At 39.7% G+C, this 27,807-nt stretch overlaps 1 protein-coding gene across 1 annotated transcript in view; it reads left to right on the forward strand.

Annotated features, from left to right (window-relative positions):
- Positions 1 to 27,807, forward strand: part of ANO6 (anoctamin 6) — a 71,268-nt gene that overhangs the window by 25,546 nt on the left and 17,915 nt on the right. Inside the window, exons 2-10 of the mRNA XM_039727007.1 lie at positions 1,094 to 1,170; positions 9,651 to 9,779; positions 17,718 to 17,783; positions 19,360 to 19,638; positions 20,004 to 20,117; positions 21,965 to 22,080; positions 22,436 to 22,570; positions 23,839 to 23,944; positions 25,139 to 25,199. Of these exons, the coding sequence (XP_039582941.1) occupies positions 1,094 to 1,170; positions 9,651 to 9,779; positions 17,718 to 17,783; positions 19,360 to 19,638; positions 20,004 to 20,117; positions 21,965 to 22,080; positions 22,436 to 22,570; positions 23,839 to 23,944; positions 25,139 to 25,199 (1,083 nt within the window). The remainder of the gene's footprint in view (positions 1 to 1,093; positions 1,171 to 9,650; positions 9,780 to 17,717; positions 17,784 to 19,359; positions 19,639 to 20,003; positions 20,118 to 21,964; positions 22,081 to 22,435; positions 22,571 to 23,838; positions 23,945 to 25,138; positions 25,200 to 27,807) is intronic.

The raw sequence follows: 27,807 nt of genomic DNA on the forward strand, positions 1-27,807 counted from the left end.
GGTAGGTTGAGGCTGTCCTTTCCAGACAGCACTGGCATTTAGGTACCTGTGTTATCCATGGCCCTTCCTCAGCACAGGACAGACTTAACTAAGATGCATCTCAGCTTTAGGGATCTAAAAATAACAGATGGGATCCATCTGCCTGCCATGCATAGGAAGGAAGCAGCCTGCTCCCTTCAGCTACTTGATGTTATCTTCAGCCTCAGGATGTTATCATCTTCAGCCTCAGGATGTTATCTGACTTCTCCTTAAGAAACAAAAATAGTTGTGAAGAAATGAAACCTTGCAAATACCTTGCAGCAATTGTAGAGCTTCTTTACCTTATTTCCAGTAGCTTTATTAGGATGAATTTGTGTGTTATCCAGGGCTTGATTTGGTAGCCAGCCTTCCCAGTGTGCTTGGTAATGGCTTCATGCAGTAGCATATTTGACAAAGCCATTTTTAGTTCATGTCGTATTTTCAGGAAACCAATTCAGTTTCTAGGTTGTTAGTTTTTAACAGGTATTGATGGAACAGGTGAGGAGTAGCTGAGGCATCAATACCCACCGTTGTTGTAGGTGTGTTTTTAGGTTATGTGTTACTGAGTGAATGTTACAGTATCACGGCCTGTATAACACCCATTCCAAGCCTTGTGAAAAATTCTTTGCTACTGTAATTTGTTCTTGCCTGACAAGAACAGCCAGCATGAGCTAGGGTTATTTGCACAGCTGCAGCCAGTTCTGGTACTCTTTATTCATTGAAAAATAAACTTCTGCTACAATGTCCATGGAGTTTCTGAAACACTAAATAACTAGTAAAATGCTACTAAAGTAAAATACTACTACTGTTTGCATCACTGTAGGGATGCATCACTGCCAAAATGTTCTCCTAGCATTACCTTATCATCCTGGTGTTTCACTTTCTTGCCAACTGCTGATAGCAACTGAAGTGTGACACACAATTGTTCTATTTCTGAACACTAAATAAGTGCAATAAACTGAATTCTCCACAAAGCATTAATAAAAAAAAATTTAAAAAAACAACCTATAAATCCATGGAACAGCCATACCACAAAAAATGCTAAATTATTTTCATTTTTTATGTTTCATTTTAGTCTTGGAACTGAACCAGGTGATTGTTCCCACTTATGGAACTGTGCCAGACCAGCAAAACCTTCATACTCCTGAATGGGTGGGTACCTGTTTACTTTAACTGTGAATACCTGTAAAATCTTCTCCTGTAGGTATGCAGCAGTCCACTAGCTGTTCCAGAAGACTAGCATTCCTTTGCATTTGCATCACATGCAGCTCATCTTTGTGATTAAATCTAAGTTGCTGTAATCCCCATTTCCCTAAAGGTACTTGAAGTAATTGGCTCAGCTCTGCAAGCACAGGTTGTCACAGGCACTGGACTCAATTATAAGTGACCCATATAAATTCACTATAAACTGATATATACACACACACCTCCTCTCTCTATGTAATTTTGTTCACAAATGTATAGGATTTCTCTGTGTGTATACAAGAATAAGTAGTTCTGAATATATCCTACATATAAACACACATACCCAAGAAAGCTCTAAGAAAGCTTGGAGACACCAAGAAATTCCTTACTCCAGAGATTGAACTGGCAGGAAAAAGAAAGACCTGGAGGTGTCCATTCCCTTTGTCCAAAGTTCAAAGTTCCCAGCTCACCTAAGATTTTCTGCAGCTGAAAGGCTGCTGGCTCTATCTCAAGAACCCCTGCCTCAGATGTCATAGGAAACCCATATCCAAAGGAACTGGAAATTGGTTTCCTTCTGGGAGGTGGACATCCTCATCTCCCCTGACCCTGTGTTTTGCAGCAAGGTGTTAATTTGAAGCTGTTTAAGCATTTTTGAAGCATGAGGTGCAATCAAGAGCTTCCATTTCCCAATTGAGTGCCTAGACTTTGATGTTATAAAAATCCTTATTTTAGAATCTCCTTGTGGTTCATTGATTTTTTTACGTACTTTTACAAAGTGAAATAGTATCAAAACAGCTGGAATGCTGTATACCTTGTGGTTAGAACAGTCTCCTCTGAACAGTCTTGGTAGAATTTATTTTTATTTCTACTGAAAATTGGTGGTCAAAATTGATTTTTGTTTTTCGTTACTCATGTTTACCAGCAACTGTAGTTTCTTCTCAGTTTTAGCAGCATCTCTGCACTGCTCCTTCTGTGCCAAGTCCTCCTTATTGATCTAGATAGTTTCAGTGGGTTGGAGGAGACGGAAAGACAAAATTGACATCTGCTGAACCTCTGCTAAGTGCATTAGGGCTAATTGTAGCTAGCAGCAGAGACTGAAGAGGAAGCCTGACCTGAAAAGGTTGAATGGAAGGGAAGTAGTGTGACTTTTGTCTAAACTTAGATCGTGTGTTGCAGCCAGAAGTATTCTGGAAATTTGATTTGATTTTACAAGTTCTTCTGAGGAGCCAAAACTAAGTAAATTATTGGTTAATAGAAACAGTCCTGTTCTTCTTATGGTGCTTTCTGTAATTATGGGACCATAAGCTAAGTTTGCCACAAGATTCCTGCCTCATTTGGCACATGAATAGGACAATTATCTCCAAAAAGCCAAAAATCTGTGAGGATATTGTTTGTGGTACTTCATAAAGCTTTAAATGTGGCAGGAAATTGCAGCAAAGGAATGAGAGGCTCTTACCACTAGAAAAACTGAGTTTGGTCCTGGATAATTGGACAACCCCTGCTAAAGAATTTTTGTGCAAGACTTGTAGAGTTGCAGCCAGATTTTCTTTTTCATGTGTGCCAAAGGAGAACATCCATGGCCCCGTTTGCATTTGCAAGACAGTGACATGAGGACCCAGAATTGATTGTATTGCTCTTTGAAGAGAGAGAATTGCTGAGCTCTCTGGAAAGATGTCACTGTCCTGCTGCATAAAGCTGTAGCTCCACATTTAGGAGACAGTGAACAGGTTTTGGCATAGATGTTTAGATGCCTTATGACCATTAAAATGAGAGTTATACTGTTGCTTTCTGTCCTGGAGGATCTTTTAAAACTAAGTTTCAGAACACTTGCAAAACACTGTGATTCTATGAGGAGAATACCAAAAGCATTGTCAGAAGGAAATCCCTATTTTAAGCGTTTAAACTATTTAGATGAGGTGTAACAAAAAAACCAAACCAAAACAAAAAAAAAAAAAACCAAACAACAAAACAAAATCCAACAAATAAAAAAAATTCAAAAAACTACAGCGACATTAAATGAAGATATAATAAGGAGTATTCCATAACTACTACAAGGGGCATAGAAGTATGGCATGTGATGCTACAATTTAATAATGTATCATAAACAACATGTACAAGGAAGACAAAACTGCACAGACAGCATTAATTCAAGGCTTTTCCTTGAATTGTTTCATTTTGCAGCTTATCTGCTTTGTAGGTAGATAAGTTGAATTGGCATGTAACAAGATTTTATTAGAGATTTTTTTAAATAGATTTTTTTTGAGAGTGAATATCTGCAGAGACAAGGTTAACTTCTTTAAACTTTCTATTACTGCTGCCCCTCACACACAATTTCTTCTGCAAGAAGGCTTCTGGGAAGTTCAAAAGACTGAATTTCCCAGCTCTTGCATCCCATGAAAGGTGGGAGTTGCTGAAAAGCAGGTTCTCAGTGAGCACTTTCTTCATTTTCTTTAAAAGTAAGGCTGTTTGGTCTCTCTCTAATCAGGAGTAACTGGAATTCCTCCTGCAGCCAGCAGCAACCTGACGCTCAGACAGGAAGTCAAGTGGGTGTCTGGTCCAAACTTAGCTCAGAGGACAAGGCATCCCAATGCCTGGCCGGGTACCAGCTGCTTTCTGCTGACAGAAATGCATGACTGTAGTGACACCCCATATTTTTTTCTACTTCTCTTTAGTCTCAGTTTATTTCAGTTTGTTACATAGCTGAAATTCCTTTGCTTGTTGAGGAAATGAAAAAAAAATCTTCTTCTGATTGCTAATATTCACATTATTGCTAAAAAGAGAACGAAAACAGTCCTCTGTTGTTATTAAAAATATTAATAATAAAGGAAAATATTAAAGGCACAGCAGTTTTGTGGTCCTCCAGAGACAGACCAACATTATTATGCAATATGCAAATTAACTTACATTTTCCAGTACTATCTTTTATATTATGTATATCAATATAATCCAGAAATAAATGCTTGTGTTGATTTTAATGTCAGAAAGTTGTCTCTATTGGTTGCTCAGAACCTAAAGCAATAAAAAATCATTTTATGTGGCTGTGATAGTAAGAAGAACTTTGTATTTCAGCAACATTTTCTTCAGATGATCTCAAAGTCATTTATAAATAATTATGTTTTCTGATACCCTGGTAATATAGTTTGTTTTCTTTTTATTTACTTGTTTTAATGTTTCCTGAAGCAGACAGAGAGAAATAATTGTGGTCCTAATTAGTCACTGAAATTTTTCCCATCAAAAACCCACAACTGAAGTGCAACCTGCAGTCCCCCCCTGTTCCTGTCTCTGTGCCCCAGTGGGAGGATTTTTTGCAGGTGCCTATCAGCAGAGGCAATGTTGCACAGGCTCTGCTCTGCTCTCTTCTTTCCCAGTACTGATTTATTCACTGGCATGCTGCAGGATGCTATTTTGAAGCACGTCTGAAAATTATGTGAGGTTGCAGACAAGTAGTTTATCTCTCCAGTAATGATTACATTTGGCGCTATTGGCAGTCACACCAAAGGCTCTTGCAGGCAAAATAAAGCACTTCTTTCATCTTTCCAGTTAGATAAATCATTCCTGCAAAATCTCTTGTTATTTAAAAAATCCAGCTTACAATACTGTGCTTGTTCAGGGTATAGCAAACAATAAATAGCTGCAATTCCTGTGCACATATTTTTCTTCCTGCTTGTCTCTGTGCTGCCCATCCCACCATTATCCCCACTGAATATTTAACTATATCATGCCTAGAGAAGCCTGGAAAAGTGAGGCAGGTTTCTTGGAAGTGCCAAGCCATTTTTCCTCCCTGGAACACGGCTGCTGCTGAAAGGAGCTTTCTGCCTGCATGTTCTCCTTCACTCTACTGCAGGCATCACGTGTAGCCATGACTACAGGGCAGCTCTCAGAGAGACACAGCAGCTCCCCTTAGACACCAGCGAGCCTGGTTAGAGGTGTGGAGGGCACACAGAAATCTCCCTCCTGATGAACTCTGAGTCCAGGGGCTGAGGGGACCTTCCATGGTGTGGGCATTTGAAGCCAAAACAGTTCCCTCAGCCTTCTGTGCTGGGGCAAGCTTGTCTTCCTGCCCCCCTTTGCCCCTTTTCCAAGTGCTGCTGGGTCTGCGAGAGCCGGTGCTGTTGGCTGGTGATGGCTCGTGCTGGATTACCAGAGGGCACTAAGCTCCTTATTCCTCTGCCGAGGTGGCCACAGGGGACACACTCGGGGAGTAGGAAGATAAGGTGTGTGAGGGAAGGGGGTGATGGCAGAGGACTGCTCATGACCAGTGCCTTCAGTGTGGCTGCAGCAGTGCAGCACTTCCCAGCTGCAGCAGGATCCCACACCCACCCCCTGGGTGTGCACCTGCTGGCACTGAGAGAATCCAGCAGGGAGAAGGCATTTGGTGAGGAGGTGGTGCCTGCATTATGCACATTTGTGGGCTTTCTGTTGCCGCAGGTCATGTTCCCTGAAGAGCCTGTGATGCTCACCTGATCTGACCTGTTCTGAACAGAAACACAGAGGTTCAGCTGCATGGACGTGGCCATGCTGCTCTAGGATAGCCCACAGAACTGTAACCTCAGGGTTACAAAAAACTTTATTCCTGGCCAGGCCCTTCTCTCCTTCAGATTCCTTCTGTTAAAAAGCACCTGATAGTGCCCTGGTAGGCAAGCAGTTGGTTGTACAGCACTTGGACAGTTATTAAAGGCTGCAGATTTTGTGCTAAGTATAATTAGTATTTTGCAGCTATATAGATATATATTTTTTTATTAGTGGTGTTAATCAGTATTAACCTGCTGTTCATTACAGTATTATTAAAACATTAGACTGCACAACTGATTGCCTCCATCAGTACTTAAAAACGTATTTATGCCAAGGCTAAAAAATTAAATAGTGCAGTAAATAGTCCTGTATTTTAGATGAGGTGCCAATGGGCCTGTTCATTATTTGGAGCTATAGTTTGCTACTGATACTTTAAAAAACTGTGTATTGAAATTTCAGTCCCATTAATTTGTCTATGCATGCGAGCTTGTGTGCACTGGTATGATAGCAACATTTGTAAAACTGTCAAATAATATTACATATTAAAAAAACCCAAAACAAACATTGTCTCAAAGGAAATGCTAACTTCAAAGTACATTACATCTTTTTGGTTTCCAGTCCTGTTTTTCCCTAGGTAGTTATGTTGAATAATATATGATTTTTCATTACCAGCTATCCATTTGGGATTACAAAATACACCACACAAGTAAGTTAATGTGGCTGTTGGAAACTTGGCTATTACCTTCTCTTTTACATTTTACTTCTTAATTTTAATTGACCAATATTTAATTTATTATGAGCTACATAACAATCTATTTGTGTAGGTCTAAATCTTGATCTCTGAAGTATTCAGGCTTCATGAATCAATTCTTTACTATTTTATTGATACATAAAATGCCTAGGGAATGGCCAGCTGAACAATGTCCTTGTGATTAAAAGAGATGGAGATTACATATAAGAAGTTAACTCCATAAGTATAAACTTCTGTGTATCTGGATTCATGCAGTCCGATATTTATTAATCTTTCAGCTATATTCAATTTATATGTGCATGGTGTGTGAGAGACAAAGGTGTATACATATAATAACAGTTATACACAACTGTGAATGACAACATTTATGTAAGTAAATTTATCAGTCAGAATGCTGGATTAACAAGCAGATTTTATAAATTGTTTTTTTATAACTATTGTATAATAGTTTTTAATATTATTAATTATTAATGATAATCCAATTATCACTGCTTTTTTAAGCTTAAAAAAGACTATATTTAAAGGAAAACTACTCAGTGAAATTATGTAACACAAATCACCATCAAATCCTCTCCTATCAAAACTTGATTTGATGTTTGCTCTTTTCCATGTCTTTTTCTATCCTGAGGACAGGTCATATTAGAAAATGTGCTAAAAGCTGCAGTGAAAAAAAAAAGCTAAAGCTATTACTACTTTTATGCTTTTGAGGCTTGACTTTCACAACTAAACTGTGTGTCTTTAAACAGAAGTTATTATAATGATGTTTCTAAGATTCCAAAGAGGAAAAAGTCCAGTTAAAAGGCCTCATGCTTTATTCAGTGACAACCCTTCCCCCTGTTACTGATTTTCACAGGATGTGGGCCCTGTGTTTCCACATTGCAGCACGGAGCCATCGGAGCCCGCGATGTGTCTCAGCCGCTGGGGTCCCAGGGGACAGCAGCAGCTCTCAGGCTGTGTCCCAACAGGGGCTGTTGGCTGTTGGTGGTGCTTTCCTCCCAATAGCCAATCTTGTCAGCATGAAATCACCATGGTTATGTTTTAAATGAGATTGGAAATTACAGCAGCAAGGCTGTGTTTTACACCTGTGACTAGTCCTCAGCAGGAGGAAAGCTTGTCACAGCCAATTCTGATTTCTTGATAGGACTATGCTAACTTCATGTTTCAAGAATTTAGAAATTCACACCTCTGACTTGCTTTGGCTGATAGAGATAGTCGGTGTCATTGTGGTCTGATGATGTCATCTGGAAATTGAATGCCCTTTATTTCCTAAAACTTTTTTCACAATATGCTATTGTATGTTGATTTGGTGACTGGCTAGGTAGTCTCTAAATCCTATCCCAGGCTGTGAAACTAACATGCAGAATGTGTGTATACTGGCCATATGTGTATGTGTGTCAGCAGCTGCTTGCTGTCAGGTTTGTCACAAGTCCCAACACACAGGTGGCATTCAAAGAAAACTGTTCTATTCAAGAATCTGCTCAGACTTTGAAGCAACTAAATCAACAGGACCTCTTTGCAGCAGGTCCTAGCCTTTGCACATGCAACATTAAAAAATTGTGAGTTTAAACTACCCCGAGTTTATTTAAAATATGGAAATTTTGTCATAATTACAGGGAGACACCTCTTGGTCGCCTGTTTTGGTTCAGCCAATAAACAGTTACAGAATAATCTACAGGGAGAGGTTTTGCAAAAAAAAACCAAAACCATGAGAAAATTTGTTTTGGAAAAACTGACATGTGGTTCCTAAAACACTATATGCTCCCTGTAACTTGGGTGTTCCTGGCTGAAGACTGACACTGTTCTTGGTTCTTCACAGTTGAAGAACAACCATTTCAGGCCGTGCTGCTGGGGTTTCTAACCCCATAGACCACATTTCATTACCACATTTCTGTGGTCTTTCTGTGGACCAGACATCCTAGACCTCCAAAACCTGACCTGGCATGTCTCACGAAATTTGGTCTGAACTGACAGGGGAATTCCAGGGATGGGACATCTGGGAATCATTGCCACATCCACAGCAGATGCAAGAGATTATTCTGTATCATTTTTCCTGATCTGATCCTGGCTTGGCCAACCCTCCCTGCCCAGTCAGCTGGAGGCCAAGGCTCCTCTGCAGTTCCGTGTGGGAGCCTTGCCAGCTTTGGAGATGTTCCTGTCTCTAATGCCGTGCTGAGTCCCACTTCAGGATTCGGTACCAATCTACTCCCGTGGCACTGCCTCTGTTAACAGCATGGATGGATTTGGCCAAGTACCTGGGAGGCTGGTGCACATTACATAGCATGATTTGGATAACATTACAGCTGCATATTACCTGAAAGGAGGGGGCTGGTAATGTGTGAGACTGCCCCCCGAGTACTCTAAGAAACTACAAAATCCTTATTCAAGCGTTCAGGTTTCCCTGTCACCAAAGTATCTGTATCGTTTCACGCATGAAATAGCACATTAAGATGTTATTAGTGGATATGACAATCTATCCTACTTTCCTCCAGGGACTAGATAATGGCTTATGGATATATTAAAACTTTTGATTTTGGCATCTGTTATAACATGATGGATGTGTGGCACACAACAATGTGTTTTTGCTTGCTGAGTTGTTGCAGATAAAATGAGAAATAAATCCACATAATATGTGTCTGTTTGGAGATCTCATCTCTGGTCTGACCATGTTCTTTGTTCTCTTGGCAGTGGTGATTTTAAGTACAAGCATGCATGAAACTACTGCTTGTTTTTATTTTTTTTAGTAATTGCAGAGATGCTTACATTTGTTCAGGTAAGGGAACAGATGGGAATGCACTAATTCTGAGACTCACATCAGGCAATAACAATTTTATAGACAAACTATTTAATGATATGTCCATGATGGTGTACAAATTACTAGACAGATGCATTATTTGGTACTGGTGCTGCATCCCAGTGCTTCTCTCATTATGAAAATCTAATGTACCATATTTAAACAAGAAAGTTAAGTCAAGGTTCTGTTGATTTGATGTCATGCAGAGACCTGACAAATTCCTCTGAATAATTTATTTTTCTTTATTTTGTTCTGTGCAACTTTATCATTTTGGGCTTCCTGTTACACAAGGCTGATTTAGGTTGAATTTCTGTGTTCATTGAAATACTGTGTAAAGGGCAAGGAACTAGCAAGTTAAGATCTTCATATTAACCTATGCCACCTGCCTTTCAGGTGGATTTTGATGATAAGCCTGACTCCTTGTTCTTCAAAGATGGGCAGCGAAGAATTGACTTTGTTTTGGTGTATGAAGATGAAAGTAAAAAAATGAGTCATAAGAGGAGTGATCGTAAAAAGCAAAAGGTGAGTTATTTTTCATATACTGGGTGTTAGAGCTGTGGGCAGAAAGGACGGTGCCCTCACCCAGAGCAGCAATTGCTTTACTTATCCTCAGAGCTGGGAGCTGGGAGACTGAAGCCCATCAGACTGAGCAGGGAACAGGGCTCGAGGCACTGGATTGCTGTGTACATGGGCAGAGCGCTGCCCATCGTGTCTGTCAGCCTGTGCTTGGTGACCCCAGAGCATCCTCCTCGGAGGCCACCCTTCAGAAGACGTGAGCAGGAAAATGCCAGTGTCAGGTTAGAGCTGGACACCAAGACCTTCACACTGGGAAAATTTTCTGTACCTACGGTGATTCAATTAGGCCCCTAATGGACTTTGGTAATAAAATCAGAGTATTCAGAGGAACCCAAAGGAGGTGGATGTACAGTTGCTCCAGACCAAAATTCTGAACACAGTTGCTGACATTCTGCTGACTTCTGATAACATAGCTAAGTTGTTTAAGGGAAATAACTACACATCTGCCACCAGAATTTTTCTTGTATAATTCTTTCCCCTAGCACTTCAGCAGCTTCTTCTTTGCTAGAGACTTTGCAAAGTTTCTGACTCAAGCCAGTGACTTCTTGATGCTCCCTAGCATCCACAGCTCCATAGCTCATCAATGAATTACAGTAATAGATTAAGTATTATTCTTTAATCATTTCAGCTATTATTCTTTGATCAGTTCCATCACAGGACTGCATTCATTATGGCACACAGGGTCACAAAAATGAGCTCTACCATTCCACTGAACTGTCTGAGAAATAAGCATCCATGAGATTGTTCCCGTGGCATCTGCACTCCCCCACCTGCCCACCCACATCCTCCTCTGCTTTAGTAATAATCCATGTTCCAGCAGCAGCCTCTGGTACAGACAGGCAGGGACAAAGATATCACTGAAAGCAGCTCGTATACAAATAATAATTTAGCAGTTAGGAAATAGAAGAGTAGGAGTAAAAAGGCCCGTAGCTAAGTTGGTTGATACTCATTACACAGTGTTGTTGTTGGCATTAACAGGACAGCCATAAGGAATGTCGTTAGTAGGGTTTGAGGGAGTCCTGCCGTGGGTGGATGTTGTATTACACATGATCACAGGATCAGCAATATAAATTAATTGAAAGAGGTAATTAGACAAAAAAGCTGCCCCTTTGGAAAGAATTGTTTTTATCAATTAGCATTTTACATTTATGTTTGTAATACTTGGCCATTGCCCAAATATATTAAAAATATAATGAGCATCTTTTCTAAGTAGTGATGGAAATTAAATGTGAGCAGTGGAGTAGTATTTTCAGTGCAGCATTAATGTTAAGACATTAGCCAGAATGAAACCATTAATAATTAGACCAGGAGATTGTGGGTAGGTGCTTGCATAAAAACTTTACTTTCCAAGGTCTTAGTTCCACAAAGGTCTGCAGCCACGTTGACTGTATGGTGTGCTGAGGAAGAGGAAGCAATCTGCCTACACCCAACACATGTGAGGACAAGACCATATCAGACAAGTGACCAGATAAGGGGAAGACAAAGACAAAGTGGCTGGGGAGCAGTTCTGTGGAAGAGGCCCCAGTGGTTTTTGTGGAGAGCAACTGAACAAGAACCAGCTGTGCAGCCTGACAGCAAAGTGGCCAACAAAACCTGTATGGACAGGAGTACTGCAGGAGAGTGACACACGAGCTATGGGTGACTGGGATGTGTCAGAAGGAAGCCAAAACCAGAATTTCCATGCATAAGCAGAAGCTCAAGCAACAGGGGGGCTGTACACGTATACCTTATATCTGAGATTGAAATTAAGATTACATTTATGGTGCAGCTTTACAACCTTAGAATTTCAGGAAGGAAATTAACATTTTGGCCTATCACAGTTCCCAGAATGGTGTGGGGTTGGTGCTGTCCAAGACACACTCAGATCTTATCAATGTTGGCATAAGCCCACTTTATAGCTGGTCTTTACTCACATTGTTTTTGATTTGGTTGTAATTTTTTCTGAGACAAATGACTTCCACCCTTGTGATGAAATGCTACCAAAATAAGGAGCATTACCATGTGCAATCAGTTTTAAATACTACATATGTCACTGTCTGATTAATGATCAACTGAAAATGCCAAATTTTATAAGTAGCATCTTGTGTAATTCAGGGTGCTTTAAGCACAGATAGGTTCCTTGCCCATGCTACTCTTTCTTTGACTTCCCTGACAGTTTTATAGAGCTATTATCCAGAGCTTTATTGTGCACAAAATTTGGAAACTCCAGCTTCCTGAAAAATAGAAGATTAATGAAGTCTCTTCCCATAGGGTGACATCCTCATGTCGCTGGAGTCAGGAGCAAGTTTTCTGCTATTGTGCGCAATGTTACAAGTCTGTGAAATCTAGAGATTTGTCACTGGGAAAAAAATCTGCCTGACACACACAGCACCCCACCCCACTCCACCAGCAGGATGTGGAAGTTGCTTCAGAATTCAAATTATTAGTGGACATCTGTAGATTTCTGAAGGGAAATGTTTTGTGTGCTGCAGTGGGTGTTTTTTTTACGATACATTATGAATGTGGAGGAGTCCCCAAATTCTTACTGAATTTAGACAGAAGGATTTGAAAATCAGACCACAACCTAGGCATCCAATTGACTGAATTCAGAGAAACAGGGCACAGATCCACATGTTCTGCAGCAAGAGAAGACTCAGATCCTGGGAGCATCATTGTATTGGATTTGAATGGCTTTCTGCTCTTTTTCTGAATATTTGGATAAATGTAATGGAATGGTTCAGCATTAGTTTATAGTAGTGAGCAATATTCTTGGGAAAGTACCTCAGAGGACAGCAGGAAATAAAACATGTATGTGATTTGATAGAAGGGAAAAAAATATGGGATTCTGAAGCTCTTGGAGATCCACAGGGTTTCTCTTATTTTCATCTGTTTCTGAAATCTGGTTTAGAGTAGGCAAAGTCAAACTAATGAAATGACAACCTCAGGGAAGCATCTAACATAATTTATAGATCTAAAAGCTAGTAGACAAGTTTCAAATATGTAACTCAATTCAAACTCCAAACTTTTTTAAAGTTTGTATACAATTAATTTTGCAAGCACTAGCAAAAATGAGACTGCCAGGAGAAGATTCCAGAAACTGTACCTTGCAAGCAATTGAAATTCTTGCACAAAGCGTATCTTTTAAATCTACAATTTATGTACCCCATTTGTCAGGATAGGTTACCATCAGAATAGAATTTTAATACTGCCAGTCTCTTCAGGAATGCTCCCAAATACCAGTTTCATTTGTTGAGGTCCTAAAGGAGCTCACTGTTGAAACTCAAAGGATCAGGGCCAGAAAGGTAAATTCAAGATAAATCAATGCAGAATTTTATTCTATCTGTTTCCCCCCAACAGAAATAAACAGAAAGATTGTTAATAATTTAAATTGGAATGTGGGCAAAACCTTAATTTCCAGCCATGGAGGAATCTGTGCTTCCCAGAAATAGATTTTTTATTATTTTTTTTTTCAAATGGAATGAAACTATCACTCATGGAGAGTAGTACATATATCTCATTGGGGCTTTTTAAGTACAGAGAACTTAAGCAGAGCTGGAGAATTTTGTTTTCATAAGCAAATGATGAACAGTTCCCGCCTCTATAGTTGTCTAGTTCAGATAACCAACAACAATAAAACCACAAAAATAATTTAAAAAGTGAACAAAAGTAAGCTTGGGTAACTTTTCAAACAAGAATTATACTTTTCCCACAGCTTAGCATGTGTCATACCTGCCGTGAGAGAACAGCACTTGGGTTTACAGGTAAAAGGGTATCTCTGTGCCATTTTATGCAGTGATTTGAGGCAGTAGAGAATGACAGGCTCATGCCTGTGGTGTGCTCAGCCAACCTGCTCAGGAAGTCTGATAAATATGGAAGGGACCTTTGGCACTGGGAGGAGGGTGGTCACACCAGCCTTCATCTCAGCTGGATGGTTTGGTTTTGAAGCAGAAACTCACTGAAATAATACCTCTGATCCTGGGGCAACCACAAACCCAAACTTTACTACTTTGGAAGGAAAGATGACAGAAGAATATGAAGACACATAGAAGGAGGGAGTTACTCTGCAGTTACAACATAGGTCAAAAATGGGTCTTTCCAAACAGGGTGGCTGGAAGCTGTTGTTGAGGGCAGGGCTAGACTGCAGTATTACCAGTTCTGTGTGGTCACGGATCAGGTTGCAAAAAACCATGAGGCTGGCTTAAAATCAAAGGGTATATCAGAAAATATGTATTTGGAGTTGTTTGGGTTTGCATTTTTGGGGGCTTATTCTCTATAGCATGTCCTGCTTCGTATTTTTATGATTGTCTTCAAATGTAAGGGAAAGAAGCTTACAGAGCAGAGCTTCTCAATCAATTAGTTTTCTGATGCTGACAGCTGGGAATTTGAGGAAAGCTTCCAAACACCATCAAAGAAACTGTGAGGCAGCTAATATCTTTACAATGATCCTCTTCACTTCCTTCAGCTGTTTTCCACAGAGGAGGCTTTGGCCCCCATGTACTTTCTCTCATTGACTGTGATTTATCTGTTGCCTGTCAGGTAAGGCAGAGGAGGCTATTCAAGCTCTCTTTTTTAGTTAGGCTTTTTCCCCTGAACCCACATGGATATTGTGGTAGGGAACTTCTCTCTTTGCACAAAAGAAATTTAGCAAAGATATGAGTTGGCATTCTTCTGTCACTGTAATCAAAGCAAGTCTTCCCTACCATTTACAACACACGGGGGGAAAAGTGCTACCGGTCTGCTACCAATTTCCAGACCCACAATCTTGTTAATTTCCTCAACTTGGCAAGACAATCACCAGAAATTGAAAGCACCGTGGTGAAAAAGCAGCTCGCAAAAGCTGATCCTTCCACATGCCTGTAATACTTGGCATTTACTTACATTCTGCTTTCATTTTCTTAAGACTGTGTACGATTATGCATGCTAGGTGTCTTAGTCTATTGACTAGCCCTTCAATCATCAAAACCTATGTCAGATTTAGATCAGAAGCATTACCATGATTGCTTTATTATTGCAACTTATCCTTGCAGGTAGCTGAGCAAAATGCCAGATACTAAAATAAACTTGGGATGGTCTCCACCTTCCAGCCTAATAAACTGTTATATCTACATACTGTATTCCCCAGTCAATGCAAAACCACTACGGACTCCTCTGGGTAAAAGTCTAGCTCCTCCATAGATCACTATACGCATAATTCAATCATTTATATAAAATAGCAAAGCCCCTAATTAGCAAAGCCTCCCAGAGGCTTTGTTTCTCACTATTTGAATTTATGCATTATTAGAACCTTAATGTTGTCAACATACATCTAAGATTTTGAGGGCAAAATTAATTTGGGGAACTCCTTGCCATAATCAATTATTAAAGGAATCTGATTAAAAGGGTTGGTTTTTTTTAATAGTATTAGACCTCTGCAAATGAGAATTGCTCTGCATCTATTTTTAGGCTATTTAGAGAGAAAATCAAACAGGTGTTTAGCCCCCTGCCTGTTTTATTTGCTTGGGTTGAAATACTTTCATGATTGAATATTATTCACTTTAGAAACAACCACGTGAATGTGGAAGAAGCAAAGAGGTGGGATGAAATGGCAGAGGAGTTACTAGAGTGACAAACTCCTGTGTGTTGTGTGTTACATATATTAATGAACTGATAAGAGGGTTGAGTTTTCATAAAACAAAAATTTCAGAGGAAATCATTACATCGTTTTCTTATAAGCCAAGGTGGCTGAAAACCTTTAGCTTTAAAGGAGACTGGAGAACATTATTATCTATGAAATAAATGGTGAATATCTTGAAAATGCAAGAAAATATATTACTGCAAGAAAAACACTCACATTTGTGATTTTAAGTTAGAGCTGTCAGTAGAACAAAGATAATTAGATGTACACATAATGTCTATATTACATAAATGTCTATATTGCACACACATATATATATATATACAAGATAAAAATATAAACAGTATTATACTGTCTCCAATAGCCAAGTGAATTATTGAGACATGGAGAGATCCCTCCATGGAGAGTGCTATCAAAGTCTAGGGTTGTGATTTTGTCCTGAAAGAGCAAGGAATAAGGAGAAAGATGATAAGTACTGATGAGAGGAAAAAAAAAAAACAGACTGAAATGTTTGGCTCTTCTTGTGCCTAGCTTGAGTAGAAGGTGATGTTCACTGGAATAAAAAGGCAGAAAACCCAAAACAGATAAGAAAAATACTTTTTCACAAAATATTAGATTAGTCCATTGAGATCATTTCCACATGCAGCTGCTCAGCTGGGAAATAATAAGCTATAAATGGGGTAGGCTGTTCATGTTGTTATTCAGTTCTATAATTATTCATTTCAAGACTTGCTAAAGTTTTGGGAAAATAGCATTTTCTTGTTTGGGGACTTATAACCATCTTAAAATATTCAAGAACTGGATGAAACTTACTTGGGTGTACAACTGACCTGTTCCTGTGGAACTTCTGAAGATTTTTACGATTTTTACCATTTTTACCATTTGCTGAAGCATCTTTTTGCCTCTAGAGTGGGTGAGCCTTGAGTCTAGCCCTGAGGACTGCTTTCTATGCACCTATCCAAGTTCCCAAGACTTTATCTAGAGGGTCATTCATTGACTCTGGTCGTGCACAGCAGCAACAGGTCTGGATCCTGTGCACAGATCTTAAGGCAGCTAGAATTGCTATAGAGAACCACATGACAAAAAGCACTGGGTCCTTCTTCTTTAAGTTCCTGTAGTAGGAGATGCCAATTCCTTTAAGCTCATATTAATCAACAAAGAAATTGGCCAGTGGCATGAAAGGAATCTGGGAATAAGAAAGTAGTATGCCCAGGTCACTCTGAGAACCTCACTACAGCCCTAGCCTAACCTGGTACAGGAATAAAGCTCTCAGCCCCCAGTGCATTAAATTAATCTTCTTCCAGCAAACTGCTCACTTAAGAGCTCCCAGCCCCAGCTGCCTACAGGTGCCCCCCATTACCCAGGCTGGTGTTTTGACAAGCAGTCTGTAGCTCAGGGAGAGATGGCTACCCTTGACTCACATAAACAAATAAATCATTGAGAAACTACCCAGTTGGTGCAGATAGCTTTTAAATTTGATTGCTTCACATGGAGTTTCAAAATTTCTTGTAAATCCCTTATGGAGTTGTACATTTTGTATTTGAGGGGAAAGGGGATGTTCCTGTGTTTCTTGGGAGGAGGTCATCTGTATGGAGAAGCAGATTCAAGACTGGAAAGACATTTCAGGTTTTTTGTAACTCACTATCTGCCAAGTGCTGGTAACTATGAAATGAAATTTAAATGATCCACAAATTTGATTTTTACTGAGAAAAACTTGTTGTGTTCTTCTGAGGACATTAAATGTTCCTGGAATAGCACCACTGACTCTACAAGTGCTACAGCTCTCAGCTTCTTCCTTTGGGGATGTAGTCCATGGACTAAAATATACTGGGATGCTACAGTTTGAACCACTGTGTGAACTCATATGATTACTGTGCAAGAAGCATAAAGTTACAGGTTTTTGGAAGGAAAGTGGGATGGAAAGCATTTGAGATGAACATTTCGTAAAGGAAGATTAATGTAGTTCACTTAGTGACTAAAGTTGAAAGAGATCAAAATTTCAGGAGTAGATTTACAAACTTTCAAAATCTGAGTCACATACTTCTGTAATGTACCAGAAACTGAGAGGATAAGTTCTCCACAATTGCATTTGAGGGCAATATTACATATCAGACAAAAAAAAACCTGATCCAGATTAATTAGTAGGTAGGACTGTACATATCACCACAGTAGCTATCAAGTGTTATAGAGATAACAGTGATGGTTTGGGGAAGCAATTCCATTTTTCTATGCATACATTTTTTAGTGAAATTTGGAACAGATGTTTTACAGTGTTCAATATCTTTTAACAGAGGAAGAGACAAGTATATGAATCAAACCTGATAAACAATGGCTTGCAACTAGAAGCGACGAGGTCGGTGAGTGCTATTCTCTGTGTGAATGGCTGTTCTGAGAGCAGAGCTGCCCCTCTGGGATTAAGGAAACTGGATATATTAATTCACTGTAAGATTTCTCTCCTCTCAAGAAAAATAGGCCCACATTTCTTCCATTAGCAGTGTCTTTGAGATATGATGCAAAATCTTTTTAAACTTATGTCTGCTCCTTCCTCTGCAAAATAAAAGAAGCAAAGCTGATTGATTACATCATGCAGCTGGGAGATTACATAGGTCATGTTTGCTCAGAGCTTGGAAGATAAAAATGACTGTCTGTACCCTGCAGAGGGGTACTTGCCATACTCTGGCTGTGCAGTACAGGTGGGAGGCTGGTGTGTGTCTGGGGCAGAATGGCCCTGCCAGGAGAGCAGTGCAGAGCTCATGACCCTGCTTCTCAAAAGGCTGTGATGTCGCCTGCAGGCTGTTCAGGAGCACTGTGGAAATGCACACCAGCTGCAGAGCTGCTGGCTCTGGAAGGGAGGGTTAGAGCCCCTCCGAATGCCTTCTCTTTCTTCCTGCCCTGCAGGGCTGCAGTGCTCCATCTGTGTCTCCCTCTCCAGGACAATCACTTCCAGTCTAAATTTGTTGTTGTCTGGTAGTCTATAGAGAGCTTCAGAAATAGTCACTTTGCCCCTTCCTCCCAAATTAGAATCTATGGCATCACAGAATTTATTTGTCTGCGGTGAGGACTCCAGCTGCATGTCCAAGAATGCAGTCTGGTTCTTCACATTCATAAGAAAGTAAATTCTTGCTCTCTGGAAGGCTGCTGCAGACCTGATGCTATACTTACATATTGCAGTCTTCAGTAGTTCTGCTGTGATTATGACTGAAAAACATTTGAAACTGTACATTTGCCCAGGCTGGATCAGATATCTGGCCAGTGCTCCTGAGCCAATGAGCTACATAAGGAAATGTCATGTGGCTGACACTCACTAATGCAGAGCAGCAGTAGGTCTACAAGCCACATGTGGACAGGAGGCAGGAGTGGCTGTCAGGGTTCCCACTGCATACTGCTGCTGTGGGTTTGGGATTTCCACTTGGAGCAAATGTGCCCCATGCTGTCTATTTCAGCAGTTTCAACTAATTTCCCTTTCCCTCTCCCCATTCTCTCCAGGAAGCTTGGAATTCTTGTTGCCCAGGAGCACCCATGTGTGCCTAGCCTGCTCCCATCACACTGGGTTGTAGCTGAGCTGCTGGGGAGTTGCTGGCAGCTCCAGAGCCATGCCTGCCCTGTCAAACTACAAGCAAAAAAGAGTCCTAATGACCCTGTATGGGCAAAGTGTTGCACTTAAATTGCTTTGTAAAATACTTTGCAGAGATGTAAACATTAACCATTAAGGGAAGATTTAACTGTCTTTTTTTATATATCTTTATATGCCTTCATCTGCCTGAATGTTTCCTCATGTCAGCGCTTTTACAGAAGCCAAGGATATATTTGCTGGGATGGACAATTAATGCAACTTTGAGTAGGTCATCTAAAGAGAAAGAAAAGTCTAAATAGTTCAAGAATTGTTAAAATGAAAATGCTTAAATACTTATTTTCAATATTCTTTCATCTCAGGTTTTGGATGAGAAACTTATTTTTGTGAAAGTGCATGCACCTTGGGAAGTGCTGTGCACATACGCCGAGGTTATGCACATCAAATTGCCCCTGCAACAGAATGACCTGAAAACCCGAAAATCAGCCTTCAACTGGTTCAGTAGACTCTTCAGGGTGGACGAAAATATCATCAAACCTGAGCAAGAGTTTTTCACTGCCCCTTTTCAAAAGGAACATTTGTCCAACTTCTACATCCAAGACAAAGACACATTTTTCAATCCTGCAACTAGAAGCCGAATTGTAAGTCCATGGAGTATTTCTAGCATTATTTCTAGCATAAAAAGAAACTATTCATTTTATCAAATCAATGTAATTGATGCAGTAGAACATCCTATAAAAATTAAAAATGTTTGGGATGCAACAGTGATGTGTGATTTGTGAAATAGCCTGGGCAATCCAGAAGGAAAACTTTACTTACATTTATCCTATTTCTTTTCCACCTGAATTTAAAGGAGGGATTTGAATTGTTTGTACACCCTGTGCAATTAATTTTGTCTACACTGATTACTCTTTCTTAACTTGATTATATGCTGAGACAGGTATAGCTGTATATTATTTCTTTCAGGTTGCAAGGACACAAATATATATTTTTTTTTTAATTTCAGGTTCATTTTATCCTGTCCCGTGTGGAATATGCAACAAAAAATAATGTGAAAAAGTTTGGCATTAACAAGTTACTGGACACTGGAATCTACAAAGCAGCATTTCCCCTTCATGATGTAAGTCTGGTGCTTGTAACTAAAATACACTTTGAAACAGAGGTCTGAACTATATCTAGAGGTCTGAACTATATCTAGATATATATATATATCCTCTAGGTATATCAAAGGATATATTCATTGCCTTATTCCTGGACTGGTATTATATCTACATAGAAGAATAGGATGTGATTTTGCTAAAGAGATTTTTTACCAAAGCACTGTTGGTTAAAAGCGTATTTCTATAAAGGAAAAATATATATCACTTGAGAGCTCTTACATTTGTACTTCCTGGGAGATGTATTTTAGTAAAGCACCTGGACTGATAGATAGTTCCCATGACCCACTGCATTATCAGTCCTAAATCAATGTTTCATTAGTATGCAATTTTCCAATATTAAAATTCCTATCAACATTGTGGATAAAGATGTAGACTACAAATCTCATTTTAGGATGTGTGAAAGTCTTGCACAGTGAGAAACACTCCCTTGGTTCCCAAACATTGCATGAGACTCAGGTTTCTGTAGGAAGACTCTGCCCAGCCAGTCCAATGCCTCACAGGTGTCAGAATCTTGCAGAAAAAAAACTTCACTGGTTTCAAGTTCACCTTGCAATAATAACAAATCCAGCTTTTGCAGCTACACTTCTGAACCTTTTTTAATTATATCATTTGAATAAGAAAGTTATACTGAAAATTATTTTGTATACCAGGGCTAGCAATAGCACCAAAAAATTGTGGAGAAAACAACCAGATTTCAGAATATTTGGCAAAGAAAAAACTCCATGTGAGGCTGTGAATGCAAAGCAAGCAAAGACTGAGGGCTGATTTTCTGTATTTTATCTATTGCATAACTGCAATATCCCAACTTGTCCCCCTCAGAGCCACCATTCTGTGTCCAAGGTGTGTTCTGTCAAGGAGACATTGAGAACATGGGAGGTCAGGAATGATAACTGCTTCAGCTGCATGGACTTGGCTTAAAATATTTAGGAGGCCTCCAAGGTTTTCAAAGAAATTTTTAAGGCAGAATCAAGACAAACCATGTTTCTTGTAAGTAATCACAGATTTACAGAATAGAATTCGTATAATTTGTGACTAGCCATTTTTAAAGTTTCCTTTTAAAGATTTAAAACCTGCCTTGCAGGATATTTCTATCATGGCATGGGGAACTTGGAGTCAGTATTACTAGTAATTATTGACTGTCTTTTTATACAGTTTACATTATACATATCAGCTATGCTGAAAATGAAAAGTAGCAGATAAATTTCTACAAATATTACTCATGTTTTTGCATCCCACATATAGAATGGAAAATGTCTCAAACAAAACAGGTTTTATTGAAATAGCTTTTTTTATAACCTACTAAGAAATACAAAGATTATCTCCATGTGAACTCTCTTTTAAATTTAAAGCAGAGATTAGAGGGCCTGGATTTTTCCCTCAGTCTTTCCAGCCTGTATTCTAGTACAGTACTATTTTGAAGCAAAGCATGTGTAGCATGTTAAAGCTACTTAAAATCCATTTTAGTTCAGTCCTGTTCTCTAATTAGAATGGATCCTTTTTTTATTTTCTATTCCTAAGTGCCAAGATGCTGACATGTGCTTAGATTGAGTTCATGATGAGTCCCTGTTATTTTCAGCTCACATATGTACAGCATTTACTTTAGCATTCAGTGCCTTTCTGACAATCTTCTATCCTGAATCCTGGTGTGCTCTCAGAGCTGCTGCTCCTTTTCCTAGCTTGCAGTAAGATTGTCTAAATACTACTCCAGACTCTAGCTTTGTGGCATTGAGAAGGTCTGTAGAGATGAGAGATGAGCTGCTCTGGTTAGATTTTAGTGCTGTCTTCTCATGCTCGTTCTGTTTTGCAGTCAAGTTTTAGGCACCTGTCGGCTGATCCCAGCTGCCCAAGTGAACGATATCTCCTCTACAGAGAATGGGCTCATCCTAAAAACATTTTCAAACTGCAACCCCTGGATTTCATCAGGTTGGTGTAACTGGCACTGAACTAATGCAGGGAGAAAGAGAAATCTACATACTAGGTCTGGTTTTGGGGAAGTCGGAGACACAGGTTAGTTCTGAGGGAAGGTGCATACACCCAGATCAGCTCATGCACAGAAGCATAATTTGAGATTGATTTCCTGATGAGCTGATTTGGTAAAGGCAACCACTTACAATTTTTCTTTGCAAGCCATGATCTTTTCTTTTTCATTTTTCCCCCCCATTTCTATCCTTTTACGAAAGCATGCAATACTACTGCAATCCCAAACTTGAAACCAGAGGACTATGACAATATGGGTTGGCATAAAATGTGTGAAATTAAACACCTTTCTCCTCCACAGGAAATACTATGGAGAGAAAATTGGCATCTACTTTGCTTGGCTGGGCTTTTACACAAATATGCTGACAGTGGCTGCGGTTGTAGGAGTTGGCTGTTTTCTGTATGGATGCCTGACAAAGGACAACTGCACATGGAGGTACCTGATCAGCCTGGTTTAATATAATGTACAATTTTAATCAGTCCTGTACACAGGGGGACAGTACAGGGTTTGCAAGACACTGCTTAATAGAGGAAGCAAAATTAAAAGGCCCGAGAACAGCTGTCATGGTGGATTTGAAGGCAAAGGCATAAAAATATTATATAAATAATGGATATCCATAGACCATTACAGTAATAGACATCCAGGAGTTTCTTATTTCATAATTTTATTTATATTTTGCATGAGGTTCACCATACCTAGTGTAGAAACACAAAGAAAAGAGTGACAATCAGAAGTCAATACAAATTGCCATAAAACATGATTTTCACTGTGGCAATCCTTTAACTAGATACCCAAAGATGTTAAAAAATTTTTTCTTCTAGTTTGGGAAAATATAGGAAGAGCAACAGCACAGGGGCCTTCAGCTGCTTAGGATACCTTGGAAGGCAAGGCATAGCCATGACAGAGATTCTCTCATCAAAACACAACAAAATTCAATCATGGCCAAATGACCCAGGGAAAAAAAAAAATTATGGCCTTGTGTCAGAGGACCTCCAGGCCATCCAGTTGTATACCCCTTCATGGAAGGGTGTCCGTCACATTCCTTGCTGAAGGGCTATTCCACAGCCCTTGAATGCTCACAGCTCAGCTCCCGCCCTGGTGTTTACCCCCCTGATGTAAGGTGGGAATTAATTGCGTTACCTTTCAGCCTCCAGCATGCTGGGTTAGTGTGTGTGGGATGGCATCTCCTTTGCCATCTCTCAGGAGACACATCTGCAAACCCGTGAATCCTTGTGGCAGCTCCCCTCTGCACCATTTCCAGTCTGATCCTGTTTGGGAGTCCACAGGGACTAGGAAGTCCTTCGGGCTCTGCAGCTGTTCCTTGCTCTGCTAGGCAGTGCTGCTCTTCCTTCTCCATTCAGACGTGCAACAAACAGCATGTGTGAGCATGCAGCTGTGGGTTTCCTACTGAAGACAGTGAGATCTTTTAAGAGCTGTTTTATTTTCAGTCTGGGCAGTTTTGAGAATTACCACCACATAAAAGGGATGGAAATTATTTTCCTCACGTGTCACCCATTTTTGAGATGAGGACTATGAATGGAAATGGGGATATGTTGCCAGGGGAAGGGATGGGGGTGGAATTCTTGCTTGCAGATCACTGGTAAATTATTCCTTAATTCCCTGAGATTATTACGCTGTCTTCATGGGTGAAAAAGGACTAAAGAATTTAGTGTTGGTGAGTGACTGACTAGTTTTGTTTTTAGCCAAGAAGTATGTGACCCCAACATAGGAGGTAATATCATAATGTGCCCTCAGTGTGATCAGGCATGTACCTACTGGAACCTCACCATCACTTGTGAATCATCCAAGGTAACTACATTTACAGCTTGTAGACACACTTTTGAACTTTAGTTACACTTTCTCCAGTGCCTCCATTAGCATCCCGCAGGACTGCTAAAGATGTGCAAATAGTTGTTCCTTTGGATACAGTGACTCAACTTCAAAAAGTAAGAACAACAACATTAATTGCTCCAACTTGATCTAAGATGAAAAATTTAGTATTTTGCTGCCAATATTTGATAGGAGAATAAAATGTTATTTCACTTGAAAATTGGTTTCATTTCGGGGTACTTGTTATTTTTGTGGGAAGGAAAGATTCAGTTGGAGTCTTGATTCAGTAACTCTGAATCAATTTTTATAAGGAAACATTTAAAGCTTGTTTTGACATTTCTAATTTCTGCCTCCTCCCTGCATGAAGAAGTTATCTGGATCTATGCCTTGAATTTCATCCGTGTTGCCAAGGAGAAGATGGGTACAAGGAGAGGCTGGTGTTGGCTATGACAGAAGCTGTCACACAGCCATGTCCTGTTATCTGCTCTTTACTCCTGTCAAAAGGAACCTCAGTTTCTTTCCCCATTACCTTGTCTCAGTAAGCTAATGTTAGCCTTTCATCATTCCTCTCTGTAGATTCAGTCCCAAAACTGCAATTTTTCAGCTGTTCATCAAAAATATTTTGCCCGACTTTAATGTGTTGCATCAATACACTTACATGGTAAAAGAAATAAGATTGCAGGGAAAAGGCTATAATGGAAAAAAAAAAGGAGATAGTGAACACAGAGGTATTTCATCAGAGTGTGGTTTTACTAACTAACTTATTTGTTATCCTGCTTATGAGAACCAGATGTGCCCATGGTCTTAGTGGCTGTACTAAAAATCCATAATTCCATCCTGAGTTCCCAGACCAGAAGCACTGTTTTTCCTCTTAGTAAGCAACAGATGGAAGGACGTTTGATAGCACACCATTTTACTATCCCTCATAATGCATATATGGCTTTTATTTTTAATTCTGAACTTTGCATTTAATTTCCTTGATTTACTGGAGAGTGGTGTGCATGGACAGAAACTGAGGGAACACTATCCACAAGGGTTGGTTATGAAACTACATTAAAACTGAAAATCAGCATTTTCAGTAAGTGGCTTCTAGGTTCTGTTCTGGGTTGGTGTAGAAGAATAAAAATGGTTGGTTATATTTTAAGGCTTTTTTTTTCTTTTCCACTTTTCCAGAAACTCTGTATATTTGATAGCTATGGAACACTGGTGTTTGCAGTATTTATGGGAATATGGGGTAAGTCAGTTTCAACAACTGTGGTTTGTTATCTAATTTTGGCCAAGCCTTCAGCATCAGCCAAGGATAAATTTGCAGACTTAATTTGCTAGCACTTAAGAATTCACTGGAAACAAGCACATTCACGGGAACTCATTATAAGCAAACAAAAAATTGTAGTCTTAAAAATTATTCTTCAGTATCTGTTCTGTTTTGATGACTTGAAGAAAATTCTGAGGGAGGTGGTTAAGACTGCTACATGTTCATCCCGCAGGAGCCAGCCACATGCTTAGGTATGTCTGTCAGAGGAGCTGGGGTTTTTCCCCAAAGACTTATAGAGATGCTTGTGCTATTAACAGCTGTGTAACTGCACAATGCAATTGAAAAATAGTAATTTGTTGTATTTCCCAGGAATTTTTTCCCTCTGTCTTTATTTAAGAAGCTGATTGTAGAAAGTGTAGTAGGTTACAAGCACTAGGTTTATCTTTTAGCAGAGAAAATGTATGAAACCATGTATGTTTTCCACAGGTGCTATATTCAAGGGATTAGGCAAGGTTTATTTTCCTAGAAACAATTTATTTTATTCATGTTAGCAGGTTTGTTAATTGGTTTTTATTGCAGTGTCTTATCCAGTAATTATGGAAGTTCCATGTTAGGTCTGCATACCAGGTGCTATACAGAATGTATCTCATGTAATATTTTGAATTCATATATAGGCTGACAAGAATGCAAAATTTGCTTTCTTTGTAAAATATACTGTATTTTTATTTCCCTATGATGACCTAAAATGCTGCAAAATATCAGTTGCTTTAAAGAAATGTAAGATGAAATATATAACTTCCAAAAGAAGGTTTTTTTCCAAAACATATGCTGAAGTCAAAATACTGGCAGGGAATTCACTAAATTAAAAGTTATTAGAAGTTTGATACTAATGTAATCTTCCCCTATCACGTCAAGAGTTAATTTATTGGCAATTTGGTTTTTTAATTAAAATTGTGCTTCCTATTTGAAGAATGGTTGCAGGAGCAATAATTACAAAGTTAAGCTTCATGGTTATAGAGATGGCTGCAAGGTCTATTAGTATTCTTGTTGTAAGTCCACTATATAAAGAGATTAATTATATTACAGAAATTCAACCAAAATTGTACTGAATCCAAATGACACATGGTCCTGGTGTAATTCCAGCTGTAATTTTCATCTTGCTCTATCACTTTTTTAGACCTTCTTGTCCAAAACAATTAAAATTAATACTAGAATCTTAGATATATTATTGCATCATTATCATCAATACACTTCTAATAAGTGCATATTTTCTTATGTGTATTCCCTTCAAAAATCTTAAAGCATTATAATTTGGCCTCAGGAGTTAGCCCTTTTTATACGTTAATGCTCTGCCAATTCTCCCTTTGCTGGTATGACTAGATTGGCAAAGGTCATGAACAAGAGGCAGCTTCCACTTCACTTGCTGCCATCCCTGGATCCCCTCCCTGAGCAAGGTCAGTTAAGCCAGGAAAATGTTTTCTAATGGAGGCACTTCTTCTCAGACCTTGTGACACAGCTTCAGAGGCAGAATACCTGGGCCAGCCTGAAGGGCAGTGTTGGGGGACACACAAAAGGGGACACTGTTCAATATGACATGAAATGACTGCTTTGATCTCCTGATTCTGAAATGTCATGCATTTTCACTGTTGAAATAATCTTGCTTCAAAATAAAAGGAAAATGGCAAATCCAGCAGGAGTTCCTTTCCTGCTCTGAAGGACACAACATGGCTAACAGGGGGCTGGGAAAGGAGTCCCTGTGTTATGTGCCCTCCTGTCACAGTTAGCACATGATGCTATCATCACAGAAAGGAGTCCCTGCACTTCTGAGCTCTCTAGCAGCAGCTTAATTTGCAGCTGGAACAAATCAGCACAGCCTGTAGATTCCTGTGATTTGGGCTGGGCAGCAATTAAAGGTTTATGGAAGACTAATGTCCTTGTTCTGCAGGAGAAAGCAGATGAGACCCTCTGGTCTGCTGCTTGCAGTGTCCTTGCTGCTTCTAAGCATGAAGGGGTGGAGAAGTCCTTGTGAAAGTGGGCCCTGGGTAATCAGGGGAGCAGGGTTTTCTGGAGTTTTGCATTTGCAGATGCCAAGGTCATCTCACAGCCCAGCCCATGGAGTTTCCTGGCTTTTAAATGTTTCAGTTTGGGATTTTTCAAGCACACCTGATTTTAGATGTAACCTTTAATGTTTGGACATGTAACTGCATGCCAGCAAGGTTTCATCATTCAGAATGAGGGGCCAAACTAGTAAAAAAAAAAAACAATTGTAGGATTAATTACTCCCAGACAATGAGAGCAATGAAAGTGCAGTGATTGGATACTACTCCTCCTGGAAACAGTGCTGCAGAGCCACACCTCTATTTTAATCTGAGACTGCACCCTCTTCAAGAATGAAGCACCCAGGTGTGTGCCAGGGAGCATGGTACTGACACCCAGCATCCTGAGCTCCTCCCAGCCTTCCCATCTGGGTTTGTCATTGCCCCTGCTGCCAGATCTGCCTGTGTAATGTCTTGACAAGGTAATGACTTGGGCTGGAATCATGTTTAACCATTACTGCCTAGGCATCTGTGTACCTGATCCCTCAGCA

Source organism: Passer montanus, unplaced genomic scaffold (genome assembly GCF_014805655.1).
Source record: "Passer montanus isolate IOZ18808 unplaced genomic scaffold, ASM1480565v1 scaffold6, whole genome shotgun sequence".
NCBI classification, from domain to species: Eukaryota; Metazoa; Chordata; class Aves; order Passeriformes; family Passeridae; genus Passer; species Passer montanus.